The sequence below is a fragment of the Dipodomys ordii genome, unplaced genomic scaffold (assembly GCF_000151885.1).
Source record: "Dipodomys ordii isolate 6190 unplaced genomic scaffold, Dord_2.0 Scaffold41, whole genome shotgun sequence".
NCBI classification, from domain to species: domain Eukaryota; kingdom Metazoa; phylum Chordata; class Mammalia; order Rodentia; family Heteromyidae; genus Dipodomys; species Dipodomys ordii.
Window position 1 is genome coordinate 8747307 of NW_012267257.1, and position 26458 is coordinate 8773764.

At 38.5% G+C, this 26458-nt stretch overlaps 2 protein-coding genes across 2 annotated transcripts in view; both read left to right on the forward strand.

Moving 5' to 3' along the window:
* Prkaa1 (protein kinase, AMP-activated, alpha 1 catalytic subunit) overlaps positions 1–11179 on the forward strand; it is a 44436-nt gene extending 33257 nt beyond the window's left edge. Inside the window, exons 8-12 of the mRNA XM_013018515.1 lie at positions 222–309; positions 3059–3283; positions 5234–5720; positions 5833–5959; positions 8301–11179. Coding sequence (XP_012873969.1) covers positions 222–309; positions 3059–3283; positions 5234–5720; positions 5833–5959; positions 8301–8545 — 1172 coding nt within the window. The 3' untranslated portion in view covers positions 8546–11179. The remainder of the gene's footprint in view (positions 1–221; positions 310–3058; positions 3284–5233; positions 5721–5832; positions 5960–8300) is intronic.
* Positions 11180–16836: 5657 nt separating this feature from the next.
* The window catches only part of Ttc33 (tetratricopeptide repeat domain 33), a 27974-nt gene continuing 18352 nt past the window's right edge, over positions 16837–26458 (forward strand). Inside the window, exons 1-2 of the mRNA XM_013018516.1 lie at positions 16837–16877; positions 21275–21496. Coding sequence (XP_012873970.1) covers positions 21276–21496 — 221 coding nt within the window. The 5' untranslated portion in view covers positions 16837–16877; position 21275. The remainder of the gene's footprint in view (positions 16878–21274; positions 21497–26458) is intronic.

Genomic DNA, 26458 nt, shown 5'->3' on the forward strand with positions numbered 1-26458 from the left:
GCACATTTTAGGGCATAGTGCAGGATATTTGGAAATAAAGACTAAGATGTTAATGCAAGAAACAATATACTTGATCTATTCCTTTAACGTACTTTATTTAATGGGGTTCTGTTGGTATTTTTCTCCTTGGAAATCTTTTTTTTTATTTTATTTAATTTTTTTTTTTGTGAACATACTGTACTCCTTGGAAATCTTGAATAGCTGTGCTTGTGCACTTTCAGGTCTTTCAAACATGATGTCAGATGGTGAATTTTTAAGAACAAGTTGTGGCTCACCTAACTATGCTGCTCCAGAAGTAATTTCAGGAAGGTAGTATTCTACACCCTCCTGTCCTTAATACTTTCGTAATTGTGTAATCTTCTACATTTTTTAGTTTATGGTGTCTTTAGTTAGAAATGGTTTACTATTTACTTAGATGAAGAGTAAAAAATGCAATGTGTAGATGTGCAATGTGTAACTTTAAATTTTTTCAAATAGATTGCATTTTGTAGTAGCTTTAAGTTTTCTGGTAGGAAAAAAAAAGTGTCTTGAGAAGTTGCCATGCCCTAATGTATTATTGCTAATAACTTCAGACATGTGTGGCGGTACATCACTTGGGAAGGGGCAGAAGCAGAGAATTCAGAGTTTGAGGCCAGTCTGAGCCACTTAAGTAAGATCAAGATTAAGTGTTTCAAATAGCAAATAAATAGAAGTAAGGCTTTATTTTTGCTGAATTTTTATTCTTTAAATCTTTTGCAGACTACAAGATTGTAAGAATTTTGAGCTTAAATTTTCTGACTTCTAGCATTGAGAACATGAGAACAGTTTTCTGGTATAGCTTTTTTAGAGGGAGGGTATAGTCATGGGGTTTCTAGACAGGAACTCTACAGGTTGAGTCACAGTTGCTATGTTATGTACAAAGGAGTTAGAGTTGCATAAGTCAGGTAAAGAGTACATTTCTTTTTGGACATTGTCACTACTTCGCTTGCTCTCTCCCTGTTTTTCCAAACCCCTAGTAGAAGTTTTTAAAAAGTTGGAAACAAAATTTAATTTGTAAGAGTTTTTGTTCCTTATTACTGTGAAACTACTGAGATTAAAAATGGAACCTGTTTGTTAGCTTTTTATAATGAGCTACCTTTTTAAGCTGTCAGATAAACTTTTATTTACATTTATTTATTTTAGTTTTCTTGCGGTATTGGGTTGAATCTAGGGCCTTGGCAAGCAAGGACTCTACCACTGAGCTACATCGTTGTTCCTGTAAATTAACTTTTAGTAACTTTTCTTCCAAACTACATTTCTTTTTTTCTTTTTTTTTTTTGGGTCAGTCATGGGGCCTAAACTCTGGGCCTGGGCGCTGTCTCTTCAGCTCTTCAGCTCAAGGCTAGAACTCTCTCCCACTTGAGCCACAGCACCACTTCTGCCTTTTTCTCCTTATGTGGTACTGAGGAATCAAACCCAGGGCCTCATGCATGCCAGGCAAGCACTCTACCACTGAGCCACCTTCCCAGCCCCCCCAAACTACATTTCTTTGTTTTGTGTTTCTTTGAATATTTCACATGCTAAGTAACTTGATGTCAAAGTATTTTCCTAAGCTTATTTGCCTAAATAATTCTGTAAAGGCATAGTTGTGCATAAGGCTGGAATAACTAGACTTACCAAGTTTCATCATATTTTTATGTTAACTTCAGGTCCAGAATTCTTTTTAAAATGATTTCATTTTTGTTGTCTATCTTAATTCTTTTGAGAAAAAAAAAACAACTTAAGACCCATATAACTGGGGACATTATAAATAAAGGTGAAATGTATTATGTTTATATAGATATTTCAGTGGACTATTGTGAAATTTGATTTCTCAATTTGGATTGTCTTTTCTTTTAAATTGGTTTTGGGTCTTGAATTCAGCCTGGACACTGTCCCTAAGCTTTTTTACTCCACTTCTGGTTTTCTGGTGGTTACTTTGGAGATAGGAGATATAGAGTTCAAAGCTGGCTTTGAACTATGATTCTCAGATCTTAGCCTCCTGAGTAGCTAGGATAGTCTTGAGCCACCAGTGTCCAGTTGGATATCAGTCTGAGTGAATGGCAACTTTTACCTTCACAGGAATATTTATTGATCAGTTCAGCAATTTATTTTAATAATTTAAGGGATTCTTTCCCTCTCCCTGAAGTAAGATGTTAGGTGATTTAGTTTCTGAGGTATGTTAAGAAAGTTGTCCACAAGCACTAGGAAGGTGGCTCAGGCTTGCCTTGCATGCATGATGCCTTGGGTTTGATTCCTCAGCACCTCATAAGCAGAAAAAGCCAGAAGTGGCGCTGTGGCTCTAGTGGTAGAGCGCTAGCCTTGAGCTGAAGAGCTGAGGGACAGCACCCAGGCCCAGAGTTCAGGCCCCACGACTGGCAAAAAAGAAAGTTGTCACAGTCTACTGCAAATGAGTGTTTAAAATATTCTGTGAGCTCCTTAACCAGCTTCCTTCCATAGTCGAGGTGTTCTGTTCTTAGGGAGAAATGGCATCAGAGTTTATCACTAAAGAATTTGATCTGGGATGAGAATGTAACTTAGTGGTATAATGCCTGCCTAGCATGCACGAAGCCCTGAATTCGATTCCTCAGTACCACACTAAAAAAAAGCTAGAAGTGGTGCTGGGACTCAAGTGGTAGAATGATAGCCTTGAGCAAAAGAAGCTCAGGGACAGTGCCCAGGCCCTGCTCAGTTCAAGTCCCAGGAGTGGCAAAAAAAAAAAAAAAAAAAATTAATCGCTGTAACTAAGAAAAAAACTGCCTTTAAGTTCAATATTGATCAGTTTGTTGTGATTTCACCCTATTGGTAGGAACCGTTTAAGCACCATGGTAATATAAAACAGACAGAATTTAAGCTGTGTCTTATCACTTTCAAACCTTATTTACATTTGTTTTCAAAAATAATACTGTGGGATTAAGATAGTTATATGTAATAGCGATAATTATAAAAATCTTTTTTATTGTGATAAAAATCTTCTTTATGAAACATTTTCTTTATGATTGGTTAATTTTAACTGGTATTATTAACAATTATCTAATAACACTGGTATTTCCTGTTACAGACTCTATGCAGGCCCTGAGGTGGACATATGGAGCAGTGGGGTTATTCTCTATGCTTTATTATGTGGAACGCTTCCGTTTGATGATGATCATGTGCCAACTCTTTTTAAAAAGATATGTGATGGGATTTTTTATACCCCTCAATACTTAAATCCTTCTGTGATTAGCCTTTTGAAGCATATGCTGCAGGTGGATCCCATGAAGAGGGCCACAATAAAAGATATCAGGTAATCTAAACTATTGTATAGTTTTCATGAATGAGAAAATTTTAATCAAAGATGGATGGATTTTCCTAGTAGTGTACTTTGAATCTCATGAAATTAGGTTTGCTGTGTTTTACAGAGCTCAACCTAATAATTTGAGTAAGGGAATAAGGCAGAAGTGATTCAAATCTGCTTCTCAAATTTAAGGGAGCCATTTTCATGAAGGCTTAAAAATATTTGCTGCAAATTTTGTTTTTCTATTGTTCATTTTCTTCCTCCTTGAGAGATTCTTCTAATTTCTAGACCCACACGTCTCAGAAAAGAATAAGGAAGAAAGAAACCATAGGGATATGAGATCTTAAGATAAATAAAGCATTAAGGTAACCAAGGAGAAGGGAGGATTTACTTGTGAGCTTGAAGCTTGTTCTTCCAATTACCTTATGTAAAAAGTCAAGCTAATAAAGAGATTATTAATCACAGGGTTTGATTTTACTACCAGAGGAAAACGATGAATCATCTTCTAAAATAAATTGAGAAATGTATTTGCTTTTTATTTACATATTTTTAAAAAATGTATGGAAATCAAGGTGTGGTATACGTGCTTAGGACTGAGGTAGGAGGACCCAAGAGTATGAGAATACACTTGGACATTGATGAAAACGAACTGAGCAACTCCAGGACAGCGATGGGAGGAAGGGAATGAGAGGGAGAGAGGGAAAGCGGGAACAGCTTACACTAAACAAAAGGAAACAATTGTACATATTACCCGATGTGGAAGAAATAGTTGTATTGTCAAAACCCATAGAATTCACAAACTTTATAGACCACGATAATGACAGTTTGCCTCATGAAGGTTAAAATGTGAATGTGTTTGTGACTTTTTAAGTATCACTATCTTACAATACTGTGAAATTTATGTAATCACTTAATAAAAATTATAAGCAAAAGAGTATGAGAGTATTCTGAGCTGTGTGGTAACACTTTATCTACAAAACAGAAAGACTTAGAAAAGCACCAAAAAGAAAAAGGAATAACAAATACTTTCTTTCTATCACTTAGAAGATAGCCATAATAACCATTCTTCTTTTTTTGGGGGGGGGGTCAGTCATGGGGCTTGAACTCTGGGCCTGGGTGCTGTCCCTCAGCTCTAGTTCAAAGCTAGTGCTCTACTACTTGAGCCACAGCACCACTTCCAGTTTTCTGAGTGGTTTATTGGAGATAAGAGTCTCACGGACTTTCCTGCCCCGGCTGGCTTTGAATCGAGATCCTCAGATCTCAGCCTCTTAAGTAGCTAGGATGACAGGCGTAAGCCACTGGCGTCTAGCTTAACCATTACTCTTTGGAGTATTTTCTTCTCATTTTTTAAGCTAGCTAGAATGTTTTTACCATAGCTCAAGTAAAAAATACTCTTTATGTGTAGAGTTAAGAAAGTGGAAATATTCACACAGAACAGGGTGCAATCTGACTTTACTTACTGTCTTCATGACCTTGGGCCACTTCCTGACTGACTAGAACTTCAGTCCTTAATTTAGGACAAAGGTATGTTGTTACCTTTGTAGAATTGTTTTGAGGATGAGGAGAGACAATATATACCAACTATTAAGCATAAAAGTTAGCACACAGTAAGAATTCAATGGATGTTTCTTGATATTTTTATTAAATTGTTTTTGCTTACTAAAAGGTATTAAAATGAAGACACACTATATTTTCTGAGCTGGAAGTAAGTTGTACTTTGCCAGTGTTTGCCATTGTCATTTGTTCTAAAGCTTGAGGTGTAGACATTTCTTTTCCTATTCTTACATCCTTAAAATCAAAGGAAGGCAAAAACATTTTGAATTGTGAACTAGAATAGCTATCTCATTTTAAAAAGATTTTAGTAACACAGTATAAGTATAAATACCCTAAATTCCTCTCAGCTGTTAATTTCAATCTTGAGTCTTCTTCTCCCAACTGTACAACTTTTTCCCCTTTCAGGGAACACGAATGGTTTAAACAGGACCTTCCCAAATATCTCTTTCCTGAAGACCCATCATATAGTTCAACCATGATTGATGATGAAGCCTTAAAAGAAGTATGTGAAAAATTTGAATGCTCTGAAGAGGAGGTTCTCAGCTGCCTTTATAATAGAAATCACCAGGACCCTCTGGCCGTTGCCTATCACCTAATCATAGATAACAGGAGAATTATGAACGAAGCCAAAGATTTCTACTTGGCAACAAGCCCACCTGATTCTTTTCTTGATGATCACCATTTAACTCGGCCCCATCCAGAAAGAGTACCATTCCTGGTTGCTGAAACACCAAGGGCACGCCATACCCTTGATGAATTAAACCCACAGAAATCTAAACATCAAGGTGTAAGGAAAGCAAAATGGCATTTGGGAATTAGAAGTCAAAGTCGACCAACTGATATCATGGCAGAAGTATGTAGAGCAATTAAGCAATTGGATTATGAATGGAAGGTAGGAAAAGAACAAATATTCTGATTATTAACACATTTTACAAACCTGTGCTCTATAAAATGTTTTACGGAGTAATTGCTTTGGCCCTGTTTTTGCTCACATCCCATGCTAGGTTGTAAACCCATATTATTTGCGTGTTCGAAGGAAGAATCCTGTGACAAGCACCTATTCCAAAATGAGTCTACAGTTATACCAAGTGGATAGTAGAACTTATTTGTTGGATTTTCGTAGTATTGATGGTATGTACATCATACAAAACAGTGAACATGATATATCAGACCTGTTATCTAGCTTGTCTTATTGGTCTTTAATTTTTTGCAGTATTGACATTTGTAAATCTGTTACTGTAATTTTATTGAGTAGTGTTTCTTTAATATCATCTGGTAAAATTCTTAAAGCTGAGATACAGTTTCATGCTAAAGTTTTTGGCTACATTTCTGTTTTGTTGTATGGTTCGTTTTTTATTTTTATTTCCATTTCCTGGAATTCATTTTGATAAATATGTGTGTGTGTATGTATGTATGAGGAAAGATACAATATTTAGAAATGAATGTCAATGTTTCTGTATTTGCTAATAATTTTTTTCAGCTTTCTTACTATTTTTTAAAATTTATGTTTAAGCAATTGTACAAAGAGTTACCATTCAGCTAATCAGTTTATGAATATAGTGCATCTTGATCGATGTCACCCATTTCATCATTCTTCCTCCTCTGTTAAGTAATTTTTTGGGGTGGGGAGGCATTTGTAGGGCTTGAACTCAGGGCCTGGGCTCTGTTCCTGAGCTCTTTTGTTCAAGGTTAACGTTCTCATACTGTACAGAGGGGTTACAATTACATGGGCAGGATAATGAGTACATTTCTTACCAAGCATTGCAGCCTCCTCCTTTGTTTACCCTTCACATCCCTTCCCAGCCTCCCCCTTCCCCCCCAATCCTTCTCCTCCCCCCACTTTCCCCCCCCACGTTCTACCACTTTTGAGCCACAGTACCACTTCCAGTTTTTTGGTGGTTAATTATAGTTTAGGACTTTCCTGCCAGGGCAGGTTTTGAACTTTGATCCTCAGATCTTAGCTTCTTGAGTAGCTAGGATTACAGGTTTGAGCCACCAGCACCTGGTGGTGGTGTTTTTTGAGACAAGATCTTGCTATGTAGCCCAATCTGACTTCAACTTGCAGTTGGTCTGCTTCAGCCTCCTGAGTGCTAGCATTGCAGGCACATATCATTATTGTCAGTTAAATAATTTCAAAATTAAGTATGAGGGTTATGGCTTTTGTTCATTAAGATAAGATATTATGATACATTATTTTTGAAAGATTATATTGAATGATTAAGGGGTTCATCTGTGGATTTTTCTTCTTTCTTTTTTGCTAATACTGGGGCTTGAACTCAGTACCTGAATGCTGTCCTTGAGCTCTTTTTGCTAGCAGTGTACCACTTGAGCTACAGCTTCAGTTCTGGCTTTTTGTAGTTAATTGGAGATAAGAGTCTCACAGACTTTCCTGCCAGAGCTGGCTTTGTGCCATGATCCTTAGATCTCAGCCTCCTGATTAGCTAGGATTACAGGTGTGAGCCACCAGTACCTGGCTTTTTTTCCCTTTTTACAACTCAAAGATAGTGCCTTATGTTGCTTTATAATAAGAGCTGTGAGATACTGGCCAATCTGATTGTCTATCTTGATATCTAATTTATGTCTCCTAACAGAATAATAGTTTTGGGTATGAAATAGGTTTTATTTTCCCATTGTATTTAGATTAAATTTGCAATCTTAGATTTATTAGCACATAGGTTTACCAGCTTACTCCAGCTTACCAGTTTACTCCTACGTTTATATTTGATTTTGTTTCTACTGATTTTGTTTCTACAAGTGATGCTTTTTTATGATCTCTTCTATGAAATACGATTAGATAGAACAAGTGTGAAAACACAGAATTAAACTTAGTAGACTTGAGTTTCACACTTATTATCTTGCTATTTTTCATTAAAAATTAAGAATGCGATGATTTCCAAGATCCTTATTCCCAGTGAATTGATTTTGTGACTTCAAAAGCTATTATTGTGAGAACGCTATTTATTAAACCTTGGGCTCTTAAACTTAGATTGCAAGACTGATGATTCACTAGACTCTACTAAACCTTGACTGTCCATTTCAAAAGTACATGCTTGTGAAGGTGAGTGCTGGTGGCTCATGCCTGTAATTCTAGCTAGAATTGCAGGTGGCTGAGATCTGAGGATATTGGGTCAAAAGCAGCCTGGGCAGAAAAGTCCATGAGAGTCTTCTTTCCAGTTAACCACCAGCACATTGGAAATGGGGCTGTGGCTCAACATGGTAAAGTACTAGCCTTGAGTGATAAAGCTCCAGGACAGTGCCAGGCCCTGAGTTCAAGCCCCACAGCCACCACCACCAGCAACAAAAGAGTACATACTTGTGTATTAAAAGGTAAATAGTTTAGGCATCTTATCTCAATGTGAAGGTATTTATAGTAATTGTGTTCTGGATAGTGTATCAGTAGTCTACTAAAAAGTAAATTCAGTATTGTTAAAAAATTATAAGTTCTAATAAATTGCAATTTATTTTTACCCAGATGAAATTACAGAAGCCAAATCAGGGACTGCTACTCCACAGAGATCAGGATCAATTAGCAACTATCGATCTTGCCAAAGGAATGACTCAGATGCTGAGGCCCAAGGAAAATCCTCAGAAGTTTCTCTTACCTCATCTGTGACCTCACTTGACTCTTCTCCTGTTGACTTAGCTCCAAGACCCGGAAGTCACACAATAGAATTTTTTGAAATGTGTGCAAATCTCATTAAAATCCTTGCACAATAAACCTAAAATGTTGCTTATTTGTTTTATAGCAATAAGCATGCATAATAAACAATAGCCAAATGCTTCCATTTGTAATCAAGTTTTATATATATACACATATACACACAATTATAACTAAAGATTGGCCTTTTGAAATGCAATTTGCACAGGGATTCGAACATGACTGAAAATTACAGCCTCATGTGCAGAAATGAATTAAGATTATTTTGTTGTTTATTGTTCAGTAGGCATATACATAACATATAATGAATTATAGATCTCTCAGGCTCACTTGATTTTTGGCTATTTTATATTTGGTGTACACAGGGCTATTTAGATGATTAATTTACCATAAAGGCCTTCATGTGTTACTACATGCTGATGTGTTCTATATTTGCTTTATAAATTTATTCAATAAATACTTGCCTAGACTCCGTAGACTTTCACAGTTGATAATTGTTTTCTGGGTTCCTTAAATAGCTAGTATTTCACAGTAGTAGTTAGAGTTTGGATGATTTCTCCCATACCTCCCTTAAAATTCTACATTATATGGTAGATCATATCAGATAATAGAATCAATTTAAAATTTTCCTTTAGCTTGGTAAGTCCCATACACGTAGATATTCTAGGCCCTAAGTTTAATCTTAAAATTTGTTCCCCTATGCCCTGTATATAAAATGTTCTATTTGTTTTAAGAGCTGAGTTACATAAACTGTAAATAAATTGTTGCTTTTGCCAAATTCACAAATTCTTGCTTATCATGTCAGTAAATATGGAATATATGCAGAAATTTCGAATCATTTAATCCTATATCTGACAAATAGATTCAGTGCATAAAAGAAATGTCTTTTAGAATCTTTAAGCTCTTGGATATAAGTGTTTTATTTGAAGATAGCATTTTCACCCCAATTTTTTTTTAACAAATAACTTTTAGAAAAAGAAATGTTCAAAAATTGTAGGGTGATGAGATGTATGTATATTACTTAGATTTGGCAGTTAACTTTTTAATAGTTTCTTTACACATATTTACGTATGTATAACGATAAAGCTAGTTATGCATATATTTGTGCGTGTCTCTTGAACCGTTTAGATGTGTACATATTTATCACCTTTAAGCATCTCCTAAAATATTCTAAAAATCCTCTGAATTTGCTATGAAATTTATATTTCCCTAATATTCATACTTAGATTTCATTTGTCCTTAAAATTTCTATTTTAACTGGTTATTTCAAATTAGAAAAGAATTAAAGCTTGCACCTTACATTTGGTATTAACATTTTAGATTAACATTGTATTTTTGTAAAATGGGGAGCAAATCCATTCTTCTAGTTGGTCAAAGGTTCAAGTTTTAATTATTTTTTTTAATGCTTCAATCTACTGAAGATCTCTGATTAGATATCTATTTCCCCTCATAGTAGCTGAAAATGATTGATTTAAAGTGACCTCAGATAAAACTGACATTATGTATGTAGATAAAAAATATATCACCCATATTTGCCTTATACTATTTTAACTTCAAGGAATTGGTGCTGGGGATATAGCTGTGTGTTAAAGAGTGTCTACCTGGCATGTGCAGGGCCCTAAGTTTGATCTCTAGCACCACAAAACAAAAGCAAAATCCTTTTTGTGGATGTTAATCCTTTTCCTATTCCAATATTGCTATCATCTTTTCCACTATTTTAGGATGTTGTAAAACTGTGAGCACTTAGGTAAGCAGATGATAATATACTCAGGTGTCACCAAAGCTTCCATAAAGGATGACCCTAGCTTATGGTGACTCCAGTACCTCTAGACTCATGCACTGAATTCAGAACAAAAATCTTGATTCATTTTGTCTTCTATTCTTTGAATTTGAAAATTGTACAAATAATGGAAGTTCCATTTAAATAGTAGTTCAAAACTATGTTGTCTGTGGCCCTATGCGTGGGGTTTGTTTTACTTAACGCTAACTGCAGCATTTTATTTCTGATGCTAAGAGCAGAAGACTGCATTTTTTAAAAAAGTGTTACAGATTTGTATATAGAACTAAGTAATATCTCTACCAACAGTTGTGGGGAGGGAGGGACAAAAGGAGGAACCAGTTAATTAGGACCTTCAAAAAATTGTTAATTTTGTAAGCTTTCTTTTATAAGTTATTTTGATTTATTTACTGAATTTTATTTTGAAGATATTTAAATATTGCACTTGTACAAATAGTATAAATGTGAACTATTAGAGCAAAATCTTTTTTAAGCTACTAGTATTTGAAGTGACAACTTTTGGTTATGTCTATCAAGGTTGCAATGGAATTTTCACAGATTATTGTAGCTTGCAGATTCTTACTAATACTGAAGATGAACAGAGTCAATGCAAATGATTTTTAATCTTTTTTTATTATCTTTTCAGCAATTTATATTTTTTTGTGATTTTATGCAACTGTATTTTTACTTTGTCTTGACAACTGAAAGATGTATATGGTTTTTGCCAGAAAAGTACTGTATACATAGTTTTAAATGTAACAGATTTTACTGATGTGTAAAAAAAAATGCCATTAAAATTGATTTCTCACAGACAGGAACTTTTCTATCAAGTTGAGGCATATGCGAGCATAATATATCGTATCTAATTTAAAATAATGTCAGTGAAATAAATGCAATTGGTCTTACTTTGATTATACTTTTTTCTAAGATGCTTTTGTAGTGTTTTGGAGTTTTAGGTAATTTTATATAAAAATTCCATCCTCCAACTTGCACTGGCATCCTGGATCTTACAGTGACATCACTTGGAATGACTGTGGTGGCTTTGTTGCTCTACCTGAAGAAATACCCTGCATCTGTGTCCCAAGTGGTACTGTTGCAAGGAAAGGAGAATATGTGTTGTCTGAGTCCATTCGTAAAGAATCTCCTTCCACCTCTCTGCTTTCATTTGATTCTGGCAAAATGAATGAAATTTCACGTACAACATAACTAACAGTTTCTGGTAGACTAGAGCTCTGTCATTCACACGTTTTCACTGGATACAATTGAAATTGAGGAAAATTGCAAAAGAAAAACTTTTAACTTGTAACAATGTTTAAACTGTAGGAAAACTAAGTGGGCGGGCAATAGGCTCTTCACAGCCATCTTTGCACCTTTCTTAATGTACCTACATATGAAATGCAGTACGTGGGCTGAATTTTTGTATCAAGTTAGTTTTGCTTTTATATGTAGAAAGCAACCACAGTAAAAGCCAAAGAAGCCACTGAAGGGTCAAAGTAACTCCATTTTTGAGGCAGTGACCATTTGTTGCTTGTTTATCTCAGCTAGCAGAGCAACACGTGGTGGTAATCCAAACACCTGGTAGTGTGCCTTTATAAACCCTGCAAATCTTTAGCTCAGGGCTCTCCTCCTAGGCTCACTGTGTCGGAGTGTCAGACAAGGCCCAAGATGCAGCCTGTCTAAATAAAACCTTGCTTTTGCATTTCGGAACGTCTGACTCTCCTTGGTCTTCTTGGTGGGGGTCCTGCGACACGTGGGCACTAAACCACCACTTTTAGTAAGTAGCTAGTATTGGATTTGGTTAGCATCTCAGTACTATTAGAGTACCATGAAGCCTTTTGTCTGTTCACAGGGCTTTTGTTAGACTGTTGGCATTCTAAATATTTAAAATAATAGTGTTGGAGCCTTAAGGTTTTTTTAGGGAGCTTAACTGCTCTAGGTATTTGTAAATTTGTATAAACATCTTGTTTGAAAAGTATTAAGCTGTTATTACTTCAAGTGAATGAACTTTTGTAAATGTTAATACTAACATTAATTTTAAAGGATTTTTTTCCAGTCCTAGGGCTTGAACTCAAAGCCTAAGTGCTTTCCTTGAACTCTTTTACTCAAGACTAGCACTCTACCACTTGAGCCATAGTACCACTTCCTGCTTTTTCTGTTTATATGGTACTGAGGAATCAGTACTCAGGGCTTCGTGCATGTGAGGCAAATACTCTACCACTGAGCCACACTCCCAGCTCCTTAGAGGATTTTTTTTTTAATTCAAAAGATGTTTGTGAGCCAGGTGCCAGTAGCTCACACCTGTAATCCTAACTTCTTTTTTTTTTTTGTCAGTCATGGGGCTTGAACTCTGGGCCTGGGCGCTGTCCCTCAGCTCTTCAGCTCAAGGCCAGAGGTCTACCACTTGAGCTACAACGCCACTTCCGGTTTTCTGGTGGTTTATTGGAGATAGGAGTCTCACGGTCTCTCCTGCCCGGGCTGGCTTTGAACCGCTATCCTCAGATCTCAGCCTCCTGAGTAGCTAGGATTACAGGTGTGAGCCACCAGCGCCCGGCTTGTAATCCTGACTTCTAAGGAGGCTGAGAACTGAGGATCACGGTTCAAAGCCAGCCTGGGCAGGAAAGTCTGTGAGATTCTTCTCTCCAATAAACCACCAGAAAACCAACAGTGGCACTGTGGCTCAAGTGGTGGAGCAACTAGCCTTGCGCTGAAGACCTTAGGGTCAGAGTTTAAGCCCCACGACAAAACCAAAACAAAATATAAAGGTGTTGTGTATAAAAAATAACATAGGGAATGTATGAAATTAATAAAATCAACAACATAGAGAATGAATGAAGTTAATCAGACCAAAGTAAGAAGTATTGGTGAAGTGTGAAAACCCTGGGAAGAAGTCTTAACCAGAGTAGAGGGGATAAAGTTTAAGTTACTTGACAAATCTAGGAAAGACCCAACCACCCATAGACTCAACCACTACTCTGTCACTATTGTCCCAGAGGCTGCTGGGAAGTGCATCCTACAAACATGGCCATGCGACATCCTCCAAGCCTCTTGTTGAGGACATACATACACTTGCATAGAGGCATAACAGAGAAGCCCACCAATCATACACATTTGGCTTAATGCATTTTCATTGGTTTTACAGTAAGTGTGGCCATGTGAAAGCATTTCTATTCAGACAAGCATGACTGTAGTGTCATATGCCACTATTATGAGAAGTGACTTACTTTCATTACTTCATATATATAGTCCTCTGTATTTCTTCTGAGAACTAGCTGACTCACTTGCCCATTTACTCATTATTAATTGGATTGCTCTTGTGCTGTTTAGTTTTTTCCAACTCTTTATGTATTCTATTGAATGCCTGGTGAATATTTTCTCCCATTCTGTGGATTGTCTTGGTAAAGTTTTTTCCCCCCACTGTGCTGAACTGTTTTAATTTGATGTAGTTCTGTCATTGGATGCAGGTGCAGGTTAGTGGAGTTCCCTTTTATTTATTTTATTTTATTATTATTTTTTTGGGTCCGGTCGTGGGGCCTGAACTCTGGGCCTAGGCCCTGTCCCTCAACTCTTCAGCTCAAGGCTAGCGCTCTACCACTTGAGCCACAGCACCACTTCCAGCTTTTTTTTTTCTTTTTGCTTATGTTGTGCTGAGGAATTGAACCCAGGGCCTCGGGCATGGAAGGCAAGCGCTCTACCACTGAGCCACCTTCCCAGCCCCTGGAGTTCCCTTTTAAAGGTAGGGAATTTTAGGGTCCTTGACTTTGATCTCAGAATGACAATTTCTGGATAAGTCACAATGGTAAGAAAACTTAGCAGAGCTTTATGAATAAGCAAATAGAGCAAACTGGAAGGTAGGCATGCAGACAAACAGGCAGAGAAGAGGAGGTACATTCTAACAGAGTCTGGGAGCCCTCAAAGGATAGAAACACTAGCCTTCTGACATCAGGGGTATTTTTATGATACACGCAGGTTTTCTGACTTAATGGTATGCAAAGATAGGTTATCTTTGCTCTCAATCACACTTGGTGGTATTATACTAAATTCCTGGCTCTTGTCTACTATTCTGGTTGTTTATGTTTTGGGTCTTTCATTACTTTCAGGGAGCATTTCTCTCAAGAAGGGATACATCCTGCCAAGCAAAGTTTAATTCTTGGGGTGAGAAATGCATCTCTCAGGAAGGAATGTATCCTGTTGTCTCTCTTTGAAGCACATATAGTATGCTTCTGTGTTTTTAGCTACCTTGTCCTTGAGCTGCCTTCATCAGGCCTCATTTTTTCCTAATTGGTCCTGCCTCATAATTGTAATGTTCATGGAAAGGAGACTGCCACACGGTTGGACAGAGAAGTTTATTTGGGGTAACTCAACTACCAGCCCACAGGAGATGGAGGCACATCTCTAAGAGGGCCAACTCATGGAGGGATTGAGGTTATATAGGGGATGGTGGGGAGGAGAAGTGACCACAGAGCCTGGGGAGGAATTCCCTCTGCGCCTACTCGGCAGGGACTATTGTGGGCAGGGAGGAAAAAAGAAGAGAAGGGGCCATTTTTTTCCCAGGCAATAATTTTTGGGGAAACAATTTGGTCATCTTTACTGGTGGTGGTTATCATGGAGTCTAATGGCACTTAGTTTAAACAAAGAATTATCCAGTTTTAGTGCTGAAGACGATAAAGTCTAGTCTCCAAAAAAAAAATGGATCTTCCTTTGCACAGTATAGCTGTATTATTATATCCTGGATCCAAAAGAGACTCCAAGACACCCAGTTAAAGGTACTAGGAACTTTATTACCACTGTGCAGTGACCGCTTCCTACTACTGGGAAAGTAGGAGAATGGCCTTGAGCTTAGGGTAGGGTGGGTTTTTATAGGGGTAGGTTACATAGTAACATAGATGAGCCATGTAAGGCAGGTTTGATACATTTTCATTGGTTATAGCTATATGACCTTCAAATTAATTTGTTCTTTATGGTAAATATCATATGTAATAATTTGCAATAGGCCGCCCATAGTGAGACCACTCAGTGGTGGTCTTCAACTGGTGGGCTTAAGGCCCTGTTACTGAGGCAAGCAAACAAGGTTACAGAAGCAAAACAGCAAAAACATAGCCTTGAGTCACAGGAGCATAGGCAAAACATAATCTTGACTTGATCAGCATGACCGATACTCTCAATGCTATTGACACTGTTACAGAAATTACTATTATTATTTTTTGGGTCCAGTCGTGGGGCCTGAACTCTGGGCCTGGGCGCTATCCCTCAGCCCTTCAGCTCAAGGCTAGTGCTCTACCACTTGAACCACAGCACCACTTCCAGCTTTTTTTTCTTTTTGCTTATGTGGTGCTGAGGAATCGAACCCAGGGCCTCGAGCATGCAAGGCAAGCCCAGAAATTATTTTTATTATAAGCCCCTGACTAATACAGCCACTCGGTGCAGCTGGTGATAAGCCTCAAGGTTGTCAGTAGCCTTCTGCATAGCTGCCAGCTTGGTAAACTTGAGTGAGAGAAGATGTTCTTTTGCTTTTAAGCAAGGGTGGAGAAGGGACAAAGGCTGGGGTTTTTCTTTACCAAGAGGTGTTTGCCCTTTATCAATATTTTTTTTCTGTTTTCTGATTTCACAGTTTTGTTCCCATGGATATTCTTTTCCCAGGGAAAAGGGGGTTCAGAGGAGAGAGTAAATTTCCAACATCAGGAGGGACTGAGGCCAGGCAATAGGAGAAAATTTCTGCCAGTGAATAGCAATCAGATAGTATATTATGAATACATGAATAGTTTTTCAGTTTCTGAAACATTTGTTCATTTAATTATTTTCAAGAGATAACCAGCTGCTGCTCTCATGCTGTAATTTTCTCTTGTGGGTTCTTAGTTTCCCCACCTCTTTTACTTTTTATATTAGTATATATCAATTATATAAAGGGGTTTCATATATATATATATATATGCACTTTGATTAAATTCACATTCCCTCTCCTCCCTTTTTGCGAACGATTTACAAGTGTTGTATTATTCTGTTTTCCTATGTGCCAGCTTTGTTATTAAGTCCCAGGAAAAGCCTATAGGTCAGCTGTTATGCTCTCTGATTAGCCCTCAAATCTTTTCTCAATCCAGATTTTCCTCTGTCCTTTGCTGCACTTGGCTGGCTTTAGCTTTTATGTTAGGTCCCAAAGCCCTTTGAGGGCAGGTCCTATCTAATCCTTTACCCCTGATCTTGCTTAACTAGGGGACTGTCAGACGTTTACATTTGTTAGGAACGCTGCTCCATGCCCACCAGTCTCGTTTCCCCACCCCTTCACCTAAGGCCCCCCAACATTTCCAGCTACTTCTGGAAAGCGCTCCGAGTCCGGGATGTACTACAAATCCCAGAAGACAACGCGGTGTGGGCGCACGGCGGCGGCTGCTGGGCTGTGAGGTCCCGGAGAAGATACAGGCACACCAAAGCCATTGCTGTCCCTCTTTCGCTTCCTTGGATAACTCGGGCCTCTCCAGGTGTTCCCATCTATTTCTTGGAGCCAAGGCCAGGGCGCAAAGGGATGGAACAAAGTAGGCGGGAACACGGATGCGACAACTTCCGCTTCCGGTGGCAAAGGGCAAGCGGAATGTAAACACCGGGCCACGGACTGGTGTCAGGTAACCGGGGGCTGTGGGTGCGCGGAAGGGAGAAGCGGAAATCGAGCGGGGTGAGTGCGTGAATTAGCTGCGGAGGAGCTTCCGCGAAGTCTGGCCGAGCAGGGGGCCGAGGTTGGTGTCGGGGCCGCGAGCCGTCTCGCGTGGAGGCGGGCGCCCGGCCTCGACCTTTTCCGGGCTGGGGCTGCAGCCCAGCTTCTTTTCCACGGGTCTCGAAGGGCGCTTCTGGAGGGCCTGGGGGAGCCGTCTGGGGGACTCCGGGGTACGGGGGACCTCGGGGGGGACCGTCTGGGGGACCTCGGGGCGGGGGGGCTGTCTCGGGGTGGGGGGGCATCTGGGGGACCCCGGGGCGGGGGGGCCGTCTGGGGGACCCCGGGGCGGGGGGGGCCGTCTGGGGTACCTTGGGTGGGGACCGCCTGGGGACCCCGGGGTGGGGGGGTACCTCAGGGTGGGGGGGACCGTCTGGGGGACCTCGGGGCGGTGGGGGGAGCGTCTGGTCTGTGTGTGCGTGCGTGTGCGCGCGTGGAAGGCGTCTGGAGCCCGGGTCTGACCTCGCTCGTCTCGGCCTGCACTGCCTTTGTGAGTTCGTCCTGATGGACGTTCTTCTTATTGTCTGGCAGTGAAGGGAAGGGAGCGGATTTCTCTCCCTCTGTCTCTCCCGGTCCGCCCATCCTTCTCTTCCTCCCTTCTCCCTTCCTCTCCTCTTTTCCTCCTCTACCCTCTTCCTCCCCATCCCCCCACGTGATGATATTTTTTTTGAGGGGGGAGGGTAAATCCTTTCTTGAAATTTTTTGATCCCAGTCTATATGTTTACCTGGAAGGTTGTGGTTGTCATTATCTGTGGCCACACAGGATTTTCCTATTGAGACCCAAGTTCTTGGACTTAGTCCAGTATGCATGACACTTTGCTCAGCCACAGTTATGCGCAAGACAGCCATGGTGAGGTAGGATGTCGAGACAGTAATTTTATCAAGCTCTTATTACTGTATGGATGATTGAATGAGAACCGGGATTTAGAATTTAGAATACGATGTCGTTGTTGAAAAAAATGTTATGCCATTTGTCAAATGTAATTCTGTATAAAATAATGTCAAATCTGTTTTTGTCTAAGCTCAACATAGACCCTGAATGATAGTAATTTACTTACATCGTTTCTTTTTCTTTTCTTTTTTCTTTTTTGCCAGTCCAAGGGCTTGAACTCAGGGCCTGAGCTCTGTCCCTGAGCTTCTTTTGCTCAAAGCTAGCATTCTTACCGTTTGAGCTACGGTGCCACTTCTGGCTTTTTCTGTTTATGTAGTACTGAGGAATCGAACCCAGGGCTTCATACATGCCAGGCAAGCACTCTGCCACTAAGCCGCATTCCCAGCCCTTATATCCATCCTTGTCTTGACGAAAAATGTTGGTATCTTATGCATCTAGCTGTAGGTTTAGGACAGCCTGTTCTCTAAGAAGTTGTAATTATTTGTTGAGGTAGCCTTAGAGGAACAATAAACGAATTCTTTTTTACGGGGAGATGGGAGCACTACAGGCCAGTTGGCATTGACCTAGCTAAGTATTGACCTGGGAATTCTGACCTCATGCTTCTCATGCTTTTCCCTCCTGAGTACATGGAACACAGTCCTTTCTGTGCTATTTAGTATGCCCTTTGTGTGTGTGTGGGTTTCTAAGATTCAAACTTGAGGTCTTGAACATACTAGGCAAGTCCTTTACCAATGAGCTCCATTCCCAGTCATGTTTTTCCTGCACTTTGAACAGATGATTACCTCCAATTGTTCTGATTAATGTGAAGCTTAGGGTATGAAATCCGTTACCATGTTTTATTTCCCATCTCTCAGGTAATATTGCCTCCATTTAATGTCAGCAAGGAATGTATTTTTTTTTTATTTATTGTGAAAATACCATACAAAGGGGTTGCAACCACATGGGCAAGATAAAAGGAATGTATTCTTGACTCTTCCCAAGGCTACAGTTGTCTATTTCTTGTGATATCAGGTCTTCATACCCTTATGCGTTCATTCTTTCATGATCTATTACAGTTTCCAGTTTCAAGAAATGTGGGTGAGAATGATGTAAGCATGAAGCAACAGGCCTTGCAGGCTTTTTTCATACATGACTGAGACAGGCACTGGGAGCCTTAGCTTATACCTGTTTTCAACAGTTACAGTTGGTTTTATCTGGAAGATGGGGAGGATAGTGGGAATCTGAATGACCTATTAAATAAAAATAATACATTTGGTCTTTTTTTTTCCTTTCACACACACCTTATCTCCTGTTACTAATAATCAGCAAAGTCAATAATTGTTTATATTTTTCATTCTTTCGAGTCTTACTATTTAACCCAGTTTAGCACGGAACTTGCTCTGTAGATCGTGTGTGGCCTCACACTCAGGATCAGTTTCATGTGGACATATTTCACCATACTTGAACTTTGACAGTTTTTCCCTTGTGAATGCATCAGATTTCTTTTAGTATTAGAGTTTTGCTTTGGTATCACACATTGCTAGTAAAGAAACATAGCTTCATTTCGAAACTTGAATCCAGAAAATTGTAATCATAATTCTTTTTACCTATAGAGACAATCAAATATAAGGACACTTTTTAATCTTTCTTATCCTGCTAATGCCTTCTCCCAGTTTGACCTCTCTCTGTCTCTGGACTTGTTTTTCTTAGTACACTGGTTTTTAGTCATTTCTTGGTTCTTGCCTTAGAATAAAGAAGTCATTTTCTAACAGAAGAAATTTGTTCTCTGTATTGAGTCTATGTAGAAAGTTTTCATCATTTAAATTTCTTAGTGTAGTTTATATTGTTTCTTCAAATTTTTCTCAAAATTTTTACTTCTTTGGGAAGTATGTGGTTGACCTATACAGTACATTTTTTGTTGTGAGTTATTGGTTTTATCAGATTTATTAAGAATTTAGATCCATGATACATAATTTTTATACCTCTAGATTTTTGCCATTATGTTGAGCTTTGACAAGCCAATTACAGCATTCCTCAACTTTTGTTGCTCCTCCTTTTTTTGGGTCAATTATGGGGCTTGAACTCAGGGCCTGGGTGCTGTCCCTGAGCTTTTTTGCTTACGGCTAACACTCTACCACTTGAGCCACAGTGCCACTTCCGGTTTTCTGGTGGTTGATTGGAAATAAGAGCCTGAGGGACTTTCCTGCCTACTCTGGCTTTGAATTAGGATCCTCACATCTCAGCCTCCTGAGTAGCTAGGAGGCAGGCACCACCATCTCCTGGCTTGTTCCTCTTTCTTTACGTGATTACTTACGCTTTATTTCAGCTATATTTCAGTGGTAAGGACTTTGGTATCTGCTAGGATTTATTCTCTATTTCATTTGTTTTTCCCAGTGCTCTAGCTTGTCACTTGATCATGTCTTTGGGATTACAGATTCCTTTAAGAATGGAATGAAGGGGTAGACACTCTTCTCCAGAACGCACACAGTATTTAAAATATTTACTCACTAGAGATTCCTAAGTATCTTGATTCCCAGCTGTGCAACTAAGATATTGTTGAATTTTTCAGATCTTTCCCTAATTAAATATTTGTTAAATACTTTCAGCATTTATTTAGTCTGTCTTTTTTCATCCCTTATATTTGTATATCATTGTAGATTCACAAAACAATTTAACATCTGTTATTTTTAAAAATTTACCTGATAAGCCTGCCAAATGATTTAGCAATTTTTCTTTTCTTTCTTTTTGTGCCAGTACTAGGGCATGACATTGTCATGAAAAGAGAAATGAACAATGAATCCTATGTATTGACATCTGTCTTCATCAGTTAGCCTTTCAGAACAATTTTATTTCACATTTTTCCCTGCATTCCTCACCCCTGTTTATTTTTTGAAATGATTCTTGACACATAATTTCATGTGAAATATTTTTATAAGCTGAAGATTTTATAAGGTAATAATATGTATTTTTGAAAGATATGGTTTCCTTTTATAAATACACTTAGGCTACACCTCCACTTCCAGCTTTTTTTGATTAATTAGAAATAAGAATCTCAAATTTGTCTGCCTGAACTGACTTTGAACCCCATCTCAGATCTCAGCCTGTGAGTAGCTTAGATTATAGGCCTGAGTCTTTGGCTTCTGGTCCCATATTTCTTATAAATTGGCAGAAGTTGAATCTGATTCAGAATTAGTCTTTGCAAGAATGCTTAAAGGGTGGCATACTGTTTTCATTAGGGAGTACAATGATGTAACATCCAGTCATCTTTCTTTGTGACTTTTAGCAGTTCTTAATTATTGCCTAGGTCCACGTATTAAAAATGGTGACAGTTTCATCTTTTTATCTTTTATTTATTTTATCTTTTATTGGCCACGTTTGAATATTAAAGCTGTTTTTTTTTTTTTGTGTGTGTGTGTGTGTGTGATTTTTTTTCCCCCCAGAATGGCTTCCTTTGGGTGGAAGAGGAAGATTGGTGAGAAGGTGTCGAAGGCCACATCCCAGCAGTTTGAAGCTGAGGCTGCTGATGAGAAGGATGGGGTTGAGAATGATGACGGGAATTGGCTCCATGCCACTAAACGTAGGAGAGAAATTCTCCAGGAAGACTGTGCTGAGAAAAGTAAGCAGCTGAAGGAAGAAGGAGCCAACTTGGCAGAAAGTAAAAGGTATGTTTTAAGAAGGTTCTTGTGGAGAATAGTTCACATTATCTGCATCACTGTCAGTAATGGGCTGGAGCTTTGAATTCAGTAAATTCGTGTATGAAAAATCTGGTAGAAGTGCTGAAATAATAGAAAGTAGTATGTTTAGAGTCACCTGAAAATTCCATTTTCAGGGAAAAATGAAAGTTGTTAAATAGTTGTATGATACTTATAATGTTTGCTCTCCTCTCATTTTTGTTGAGTCTAGAAGGACAAATGCTAAGTGAAATACAGTCCAACTTACTGCTTAACAGAAGATGGTCTAAACTCTGGAAGCTTTGTGGTATTATGTTAAATAGGTATTCCCCGAAGTATCAGAGCTAGACAATAAAAAATAGGTTTTAGTTATCCTTTGTTACTTATTACTACTACTTCTTTTTCTTCCTTTTTTATTGGCATACATTAATAGTACAGAGGGATTTTATTGTGATAATTCTGTAGATGCTTACAGTGTACTTTGAACATGCTCTCTCCATTATATTTTTCCTCCTTGCTCCCTTTTTCGATCTTCATCTTCTTTCTTCTTTGACAGAGTCTTCCCCAGTGTGGCCACACTATTCTTAAACTCTTAATCTTCTCATTTCACTTTTACTAGTACAGGGATTGCAGTTGTATATCACCCTACCTGGCTGCCATTTAATTCTTGCATATTTGAGTAAATATGACATGATGCATAGGAATTTTCCAGTAGCTTCATTTTTTTCTTAGCCTTTCCCTAGCTAAGTTCTTATGCTTGTATTATATGTAACTGTTTCTTTTTCCTTTCTATTTCTTACTCTTTAACTTCTTTTCCTCTTCCTCCGCTTAGATATTTTATTGGGAATGAAATTCATTCTCTTGAAAGTCAGTTGGGGAAGAGTCAAGTTGTTTAGCTGATTTTGTGCAGAAAATAGAATTATTATATAGATGCAAATAAAAGTGGATCATTATCTCATACTACAGAAAAGATGAAGTAACTAAAAAGCAAAATTTAAAAGAAAAGATGGGCCTTAGAGAGAAAAAAATCCATAGGTACAGGGTCCTGGAGGCTCATGCCTGTAATCCTAGCTACTCTGGAGGCTGAGATCTGAGAATCAAAAGCCAGTCTGTTTGATGTCTGTTGAGGTCCAGATTTTTATAAAAATCCTTTTTATTTTTTTGATGCTGTGGATTAATTCTTATAGCATTTGTATTTGGTGAAGAAAATATACTAGGAAAAAGAGACTTGACAATGATTTTCTTTTTTTTTTTTTGGTCGGCCGTGGGGCTTGAACTCTGGGCCTGGGCACTGTCCCTCAGCTCTTCAGCTCAAGGCGAGCTCTCTACCACTTGAGCTACAGTGCCACTTCTGGTTTTCTGGTGGTTTTATTGGAGATAGGAGTCTCACGGTCTCTCCTGCCCGGGCTGGCTTTGAACCTCGATCCTGAGATCTCAGCCTCCTGAGTAGCTAGGATTACAGGTGTGAGCCACCAGCACCCGGCTGAATGTATGATTTTTAAAAAGCACAATCTTACCAGCAGGAATACTATCTATATTTTATATTTTGGTGCTGGAGATTGGATCCAGGGCCTCTTTCATGCCAATTATGTTTACTACCACTGACCCATACTCCAGCTCCAGGTTCAGAGTAGGCCCTTTGTTGAGACAGAATACTGTTCTGATCATCCAGAGATGATCAGGCCTAACTCTTGCTGTCTGGCTACCTGTGTGATATTGAAGAGTCTGAGGAGTTAAAAGAATACAGAGTAGTACTAAGGAAGATACATTCTTTATTTTCTTGAATTGGTAAGAATGGTTGTAAGGTTTCTTACTTTTTTCATAAAGGAGTCAAAAATCAAGGAACTAACATACCAATTTCTATGTGTCATGTTACTCATAATATTTTAATAGAAGACAAACAATGAACTGTACTATATTAGCGTCTTAAATTGGGAAGGTAGGGATAGAAAATAAATAGCAATCATGACCAAGTAACATCTTTATTCAGATTGAATTGTCATTTCTAGTTCTATATGCAAAGCTTTTTCTCTTGCAGAACTTTGCAAACTATTCTGTCTAGAAGAAACTCAATTATGAAATTTTCACATTTATCAAATCATTTCAGAATATCCATTACTCTACAGATTCCTGTAAATTCCTGTTACATATCCATTAACTTTACTGTTTTTGTCTTCTCTTTAGACCATACTAGGATGGAGATAGGAAAAGCTATTAGGTTACTGTCATTGGTTCTTTCTGAATATCCTGTGGTAGAGAATAATGAACTTTGTACATGAGCAAAATAACTTTTTTTTTTTGGTCCGGTCGTGGGGCCTGAACTCAGGGCCTGGGCGCTGTCCCTCAGCCCTTCAGCTCAAGGCTAGCACTCTACCACTTGAGCCACAGCGCCACTTCCGGCTTTTTTTTTCTGCTTATGTGGTGCTGAGGAATCGAACCCAGGGCCTCATGCATGCAAGGCAAGCACTCTACCACTGAGCCACCTTCCCAGCCCAGCAAAATAACTTTCTGCATGTTAGAACCTGTAATCTTTTCACTAAAATCAGCTAGACCAGATGCTTTGTTTTGAATGATGAGTGCTGTGAAATAATTAAGTTCTTGCTTTCTAGCATTTGTTTCAGACTAATATTTACACAGCTTTGGGAAATAAGCAAAATTAAAGAATCTAGTAGAGGGGCTAGGAAGGTGGCTCAGTGGTAGAGCGCTTGCCTTACATGCCTGAGGCCCTGGGTTCGATTCCTCAGCACCACATAAGCAAAAAGAAAAAAGCCAGAAGTGGCGCTGTGGTTCAGGTGGTAGAGCGCTAGCCTTGAGCTGAAGAGCTGAGGGACAGCACCCAGGCCCAGAGTTCAGGCCCACGACTGGACCCCAAAAAAAAAAATCCAGAATTTCAGTAGTTTGGTTATTCTAAGCCAATAAAATTAGAAATAATAGTTAAAAATACCTAGAAGTAATTAGACTTTATTGAAAGTAATGTAAGGAGAAATAGCAAGTCAAAAACAAGAAAACTCAGTACCTGCCCAAGTAATCAACTATTTTTTATTTTTTATCATTTAAAATGTTTTATTTTTCTTTAAAATGGTTTAGGGTTTGGTTTTAATCAGGTTGCACACCTCTAATCAGTCTGACATGTCAGACTGGCTCCTGCTAGCAATACTTCATGAAGTCTAAAACAACAACAAAAAGTTTTAATTTGGAAAGATAAAAATTCCAGTTCTGTGGGTATTTACCCAAATGATCACAAACAAGGCCATACTAAAGCTACCAGCACAACTTTGTTAATCACAGCATTATTCACCATAGCTAAGATATGGAATCAACCCAGATGCCCCTTAGTAGATTATATATATATTGGAATTCCATGCCTTCATCAGAAAGAATGACACCACCCCATTTGTTAAGAAATGGAAAGGCTTGGAAAAAATTATATTAAGTGAAGTAAGCCAGGCCTAAAGAAACATAGGTCCCATGGTTTCCCTTATCTACAATAACTAGTATAAGTTGAGGACAAGCAGAAAAGGTCAAAAGCTATGTGCATATGACCATATAAGATGATGCTAAGAGAAATGAACCCCAAGATAGGGACACAAGAGATTTTATCTTTGTTGCTGTTGTTTTTAATGTACTTATAATGTACTATGTGATTTTTCTTTTTGGTTTCTTTTGTATATTCTTCCCCCATGGTATAACCCATGTTTTCACTATAGTTGATTCCCGTGCCCTATATCATGTTTATACATTTTTCTGATATGGGGAGGGAAAGGGAAATAACAAAATGCTGAAATAAGAATAGAGGTTGACCCATTGTAACAATGACATGTACAAGATACTATGTTGGAAATGAACTTTACAACTTGGGGCGGGGAGGGAGGTGTGGGAGGAATTGGGGAGATGGGGAGGGAAGGGATGGTAGGGGAAAAACAAAGGAGGGGATAACAATGCTTGATAGGAAATGTACTCATTACCTTGCTCATGTAACTAACCCTTCTATACAGTATCTACAATAAAAAATGTTTGTTAAAAAAAAGAAATTCCAGTGGAGAGGATGGAAAGGGATGGGAAGGGGAAACAAAGGAGGAGGCTACAATGCTTGATAAGAAATGTGCTCATTATCTTGCCCATGTAATTGTAACCCCTCTGTACAGTAGTTTCACAATAAAAAAATAGGAAATCTAAGCATAAAAAAAAGAAATTCCAGTTCTGAAAACATTAGTTTGAAATTTGAAATAAGCGTTAACGTTTCATGTTGGTAATACACCCCTCTCACACAGAACCAGAAATGTAATTCTCCTTACACAGGTACTGACACTGATGGACACAGTCAATAAAATTTAGAGCATGTCATTTACAGTTTTTTTTTGATGGTATTGATCATAGAATCTAATAGTCTTTATCTACACTTAGAAGGTTTGATGTTCTGATCTTGAGGCCACATTAAATATCTATCATGTTCAAAAATAAAAGAATTGAAATCAGCTATATTTAAACTCTTGTGATCTTTACCTTTAGCCTTTTTTGATTTTGCCAACACAATTCTTTTATTTTTTATTTTTTGGTCTGTTGGGGTGCCTGAACTCTTAGCCTGGGTGCTGTCCCTCAGCTCTTCAGCTCAAGGCTAACATGCTACCACTTGAGCCACAGCGCCACTTCTGACTTTTTCAGCTTATGTGGTGCTCAGGAATCAAACCCAGGGCCTCATGCATGGAAGGCAAGCACTCTACCATGGAGCCACCTCCCCAGCCTGTCATAAGAACATAATGTTCTTATACAACTTTGTGTTGTGATTGTGTCTGAAGTGTTCTTTTCTTCTGTTTTTGGATAGCTGCCTTCCTGTTCTCCAGATTTCTGTTTCTGGTATGTTGTTGTAAGCTCTAGTCTGACTAGCATACTTGTAACCCTACTTTCTGTCATATCAGCTTCTTTTTTTTTTTTTTGGGTCCGGTCGTGGGGCCT